General features: G+C 50.1%; 1 protein-coding gene across 1 annotated transcript; it reads right to left on the reverse strand.

Annotated features, from left to right (window-relative positions):
- Nucleotides 1-2,633: 2,633 nt before the first annotated feature.
- On the reverse strand, nt 2,634-4,436 carry LOC120959768 (uncharacterized). The gene is made up of 2 exons (XM_040383405.2): nt 3,149-4,436; nt 2,634-3,062 (listed from the first exon to the last, which is right to left on the reverse strand). The coding sequence occupies exons 1-2, from the start codon at nt 4,124-4,126 to the stop codon at nt 2,817-2,819; spliced, it is 1,224 nt and encodes a 407-aa protein (XP_040239339.1). The 5' UTR covers nt 4,127-4,436; the 3' UTR covers nt 2,634-2,816.
- Between the last annotated feature and the right edge of the window lie 1,159 nt (nt 4,437-5,595).

The raw sequence follows: 5,595 nt of genomic DNA on the forward strand, positions 1-5,595 counted from the left end.
TATTACTCCCAACGCTTCCTTTTTCCTTTCTTTTTTCTTGGCCCTTCTGGGCTCACATTAACATTTTGGCACTGTTTTGAAAGTCATAAAAAATACTCAATTTCACCTTTCTCAGTTTAGTCTGTTAACAGTGTCACTTTTTCCTCCCCGATGTCTACGCCCGCCTGGTAAAGACGCTAAGGTTTTGTTAAAGAGATAATGAATTCAGGACGAAACAAATAAAGCAAGCAAAACAAGCAGAGCGAAGAAAAATACTGAAAAAAAAGGAAACAACATAACGACGACGTTTTCATTTATGTGTCATTTCGCCCTGTCCAGGGGAGCGCACATAAAAACTGCATCCGGTCCGGGGTAGCTTCCCAGCTAGGGGAAACGCATTGCACGTTCAGCAAAAGCAGGCGCAGGTTTACCGACCCGAACCCGATTTTTGCAGGCCTACACACCCGTTTAACCCGTTTTTCACAGCGCGCGCTTGTCGGGATCATTTGCCGGTCGTAAAAGTCGATGATGACGGGTGCGGTGGATATTTTTGTTTTTCTTTACGTTTCCTAGTGGTGTGGACATAAAAGCAGAGAAAAAGAAAAGAAAACCCTACGCCAGTTGACCACACCTTCACCCCGGTGACCGGGACGGGGTTGGTGGTACGATTGTAAAAAGGTTGTAAAAATCTAGCCAAGAGAGTACCTTCCCAGCAGTGGCTCGTTGCTTACCTTCTTCTTGGGAAAAGCCTATCGAACAAAATCGAGTCCATAATCCATAAACGCATCCATTTGCTAAGGAGAGGAGGTTTGCACACTCAACCGCTCGCTACCGTTCCGAGGGCGAAGCGTGTTAGCTCAATCGCCAATCGACAGCCTTTTCCCCGTCCGTGTGCGATTGATAGGCCGGCCGAGTTTATGGACGCGCTGGAAAACAATTTCGGCAAACGTAATTCCCCCAGAAGCAAATGGATGCGGAAATTAAACCGGTCACAGGTGGCGGCTAGTTTGGTTCCCACCTTTAATCATCACGGCTTATTGAGCAGAGTGTAGCGTGCGGGATACTGCGCCTTATCATGAACCTGTTCTGTTTTCTGTTGTAATTTAATGGGTAGAACGTTTTATTGGATGCCTTCAAACTAAAGGCCGGGTACTTGCAGCTATTAAAATATTGTTGAAACTGGAATGACTACTATTTTTTCTTTCTTTGTTGTTGTTGTTGTTGTTGTTGTTGCTGTCGTCCTGGCTACGTACCTGCCAAGCGAGCTGTAATCTTCATCGGAGCCTTCAACCCCTTTGACTGCCCTACCATCCATGCACCGAGGAGGGGAACGTAATCGTAAAAGATTCGTCACCCGCCAGCAGCGGACGAGAGTGGCGAGCGTCTTTTTATGCAAATAATTTAATATTTGAAAAGATGCGCGTCCCTTGCCGGACGATTCTGGGCGAGCCGCATATACATTCGGGGTTGTCTAGCGCGCCCGGAGAGAGTTGCCTCTCCAAAGCGCTGTGCGAATGGGCTTAAAAATCAGTAAAATTTTACGACCACAAGGCGTTGGCCAGCAGGAAGGGCTGAGGACTAATCTTGGACGACGGAAATAAGAGCAAACCTGCAGGCAAACAATCGAGCAAGCGCATATAAAAAAGCCTCGCTCCCTGCACGGGAAGGAGTAAAAATACAACCCGAAAACAAAGCACATAACTTAGAAGCTCCCCGGGCGGGCGGGCGGATAGGATTTTTGTAAAAATGGAAAGGATTAACCCCACTTTAGTAGCCACACGCACACCCTGGAGCGGGACGGGCGGTTTGCAGTAAATCTGAGCCGGTCCAGCTCCGGGGCTGGCAAATAAATGGCGCTGTCCTCGTCATCGGCGTGTCGGCATCGACGGCGGCGCTTCCAAATTAAGTGCCGAGGTTTTTGATGAAAAATGATTTCATTACTAAGGTGATTGGCTGGGCCGGGCCGATCTTGCGACCAGGCGACCACCTGAGGATGGGTTTCCGGCTTTATCGCTCCTTGTTTGATCGTTGCCAGTGCGGAAAAGTTTTGCGATTTACGATTACGGCCTAAAGGGGCTAATAAAAAAAAGAAAACAAAAAGAAACCAGCAAAGGAAGCAAGAAACAAAAACAAATCCCCCGCCCCCTTCCCCGAAGGCCCGAGCATTTAGATCGCTTAAATGACCAGCCGGAGCATTCACGCCAATAAAAGTACGATTTGAATTAATGTACACTGATTGATGAGTGGGGGGGTGGTACTACGGAGGCAGGAAGGAGGCAACAAAACGCTTCGGGATCGAACGTCATCACGGCATTACGGCAAAACGGTACTTCGAGAGGGTAGCATCCCTAAGGTAGCACTAAGAAACATCCCTACTTTAAGTGCAGGCGGAGGTTCACCGCCGCACCCTTTCGCAGCGACGAACCTTTTTTTTACCAACATAAAGCATCAAAACTTATTTCGGGGCAAATAAAAACAACTCCCCTTCCTGCGCCGTGTGTCGAAGTGCCCGCGTCACGATGCTTTCGGCTTCCCGAGCACGACACGTGTTTGTTTTAGTGGGACCGCATGCAGGCTTCTAATTGCCGGTACAGCGCTGTTGGGCAAACAACACGATTTTTTCTTTTTTGTGAAAAGATCTTTGGAGCACCCGTACCACCATCAAGCACTCCGACAATTGACTCGGTAAATGCTGTGTATGTAATGTGTGTGTGTGTGAGATTTCAATGTTGCGTGCTGATCACACTAGAGGCGGTGCAGTGATTTTATTGAACGAAAAAAAGCAACAACTTGGCATGCCAAGGGAACATTGCACTGCTGGTGCAACAACGAGGGTCTTAATTCGGCTTTTGTGTGTCGCGCAAAAACATCAGCATGGTGTAGGTTAGCTTCACAAGGCTGGCGAACGCTTCACTAGACATCTCGAACATGCCGCCGCATCGAATGCCGAGCGACTTCTGCGTCTTACTCATCATGATCAGCAGCGAGGAGCGGGCCTGCCGATAGCGGCTTGCGGTCGCCTTCGTATACTGCAGCTCCACTGGCCAGTCCAGGCTGTAGAGCAGAATTCCAATTTGTGTGTTCTGCAAAAAAAAGAAAAACAGGGTACGAATGCCGATAAGGTGGTAAATCATTTGCCAGTTTTGCTGTTGTAAACGATTCCCGCTACCACTTCATTGAGCCGATCGACCAGCTGACAACACCAGTAGCACTCGAGCAACAATGCAAACAGGAACCCGCTCAGAATGACACCGTACGTCGTCGTCCCGTTGGCCGAGATCATGAAGGTGCCGATGGCGAGAAATAGCGCCGCGGAGTAGAACATCACCAGGAACGTGGTCTGCAGGAACGGTTTCAACTGTCCCAGCTGCCACAGGAACGTCTCGTGCCGCCGAACCGCACGCGCCGTGTTACGCTCAAAGGACGTCCAGATGTCCGCTTGACCGTTCTTCTCCTTCGTAAGCAGTCGACCGTACTCCTGCGCGATGCTCGTCAGCTCGTCGTACAGTCCCATCATGATCGAGTTCATGCCCGTCAGCGACACGTTGTACGCGGCGCCCCAGCGGCTCGCAAAGTCAAACGAAAGTACGTGCACCGCCACCACCATCGGCCATTGGAGCTCGGCTAGATTCGCCGGTACCTCGTACAGCTCCTGCCGGTACGTCTGCGAGAACCCAGCCACTAACCGATCCGCCAGCCCGATCAGCTGGAAGGTGATGGCTATGTTGACGATCCGGCGATAGGACAGCCGGTGCGTATCGGGTGCCGGCTCGATGCGACCCCGCTGTCTGCGCAGATACTCCATCAGCTGCCGCACGTGCGGTAGATACCAGCGCACCACCAGCATGCGGGCCAGCATCATCGTCAGCACGCCGAACGTGTTGCCGTAGTGCAGGGCCTTTCCGGGCGGACTGGACGGATCCACCAGCGCCAGATAGAACCGATCGGCCCACAGGGCGTACTGCAGCAGCTGCACCGTGCGCGACAGCAGGAACAGCGCCCGCTTCCAACTACTCGTCCGAAACTCTTCCACCAGATGAAAGCCCGGGAGGGCGAGCAGTATCTCGTAGGGGCGGAAAAAATCACGCTCCACGTAAAAGCGCCCCAGGGCACGCCTCATGCGCGACAGCACGCCACCGGTCTGCATCGTTCGTACGCTCACGGTCAACTGAGCGCGCACTGATCGTTTGGTCGCAAAATGATACTGGATGGAAAACTTGCAGCGACGGATTCGGCCAATCCAAGGCCGCAAATAAGGGCGAAGGTGTCGGGAGGGAAAGTTTTTCACCCCTCGTTGTTGAGTGTCAGTGTTAAAGGATGTGTCCCTGATTTGTTATGCTAAGTGGCGAAACTGTTCCAGAACAAACTCCGACTGCTTTCGCTCGCTCGGCAAGGACGGATATGGAAACTTTGGAATAACTAATTGCCATCGGCACGATGGGAAGAGTGTTTCCTTTGGTGAAAGTTTCTCTGTTTTCGATGAAAGAGCTGTATAAATTAATCATATCATGTGTCATCGATCAAGCCTGTGGTCTGTGTTTGCTTATAAAATAATAATGCTTTTTTGTTTTGTTTTTTTCCAGAACGCTTGGGAAATGTAAGCCGTAAGTGACAGATGCTATGTCCAAGAAGTTTGGCATTGCTGGTTGTAGCTCTCGTTCTTTTATGCGTCATGTTAATGCGGCAATAGCACAATTGTGCATTTCTACACATTGGAGCAGTACTGTAGTGTACCACTCTGCACCATATTTTGTAAGGAGCCACGAAGTTCCTGCTTGGCTCGCGTTTATGGCCACCTCGAGCCGCTGCTGACTGCCACGCACACATTTAATTCAACTACTAGCGCACAAAATCAATATAGTAAATCTGATTGCCGTCTCGTTCAGTGATGGGCAATAAAACCGATACTCAAACACATGCGAACACACACACACGCACCCATAGAAAGTATAAAATCAAAGATCGTAAAATCGCTGCAGCGCAAGCAACGAACCCGAATGGAAGGGTTTTTAGCTGTTTTGTGATTGCGATCTCGCCGGAAAGCGATTTTTGGAACCTGAAAAGATGGGTGAGGGCAAGAGAGTTTCTTATCTCACCTCCATTACAACTCTTTCCCATTTACTTTCCTCCCCGAGACCTCCTACAGTCAAACATTGTGTTGTACAGGGCCTGAGTGTACTTGCGGCTGCACTTGTTTTCTCCGCGTGTGCTTGTTTTCCCCTCGTTTTTCGTACACCATGGATGGTGGCTTGTCGCCGCGCATACGAAATCAATTTCCCGGCCACCCCCGGCTTCACAGTGCCACCGAAGCCAAAGGGCCAAAATACTGTACTGCTGCTGCTGCTGATTTTAAGTGCCCGTACGTGATTTTTGAATGGTGTGCGGGCGGTGGCAGTAGTTTCCCTCCCGTCCCGAGCAAGCGAGCATAAAAATCACTATAAACTGATTGGCAGCATAAAACTGGCGCCGTTATATTTACGTTACGTCTCCGTACCCTGAAATGTCAAGCCCTTTCGGTGCCGAAAATTCAATCACAATCCCAAGATCCGCTCCCATCCCGGTACCCGATTTATTCGATGCTGTTTCAAGCATCCAAAGTAATCGGTTTTGCTGCAT

Source organism: Anopheles coluzzii, chromosome X (assembly GCF_943734685.1).
Source record: "Anopheles coluzzii chromosome X, AcolN3, whole genome shotgun sequence".
Lineage (NCBI taxonomy): Eukaryota > Metazoa > Arthropoda > Insecta > Diptera > Culicidae > Anopheles > Anopheles coluzzii.

Coding starts and splice junctions, on each gene's coding strand:
- LOC120959768 (XM_040383405.2), bottom strand. CDS start 4,126: ATGCAGACCGGTGGCGTGCTGTCGCGCATGAGGCGTGCCCTGGGGCGC. Junction 3,063..3,148: donor TCGATCGGCTCAATGAAGTG/GTAGCGGGAATC, acceptor TTTTTTTTGCAG/AACACACAAATTGGAATTCT.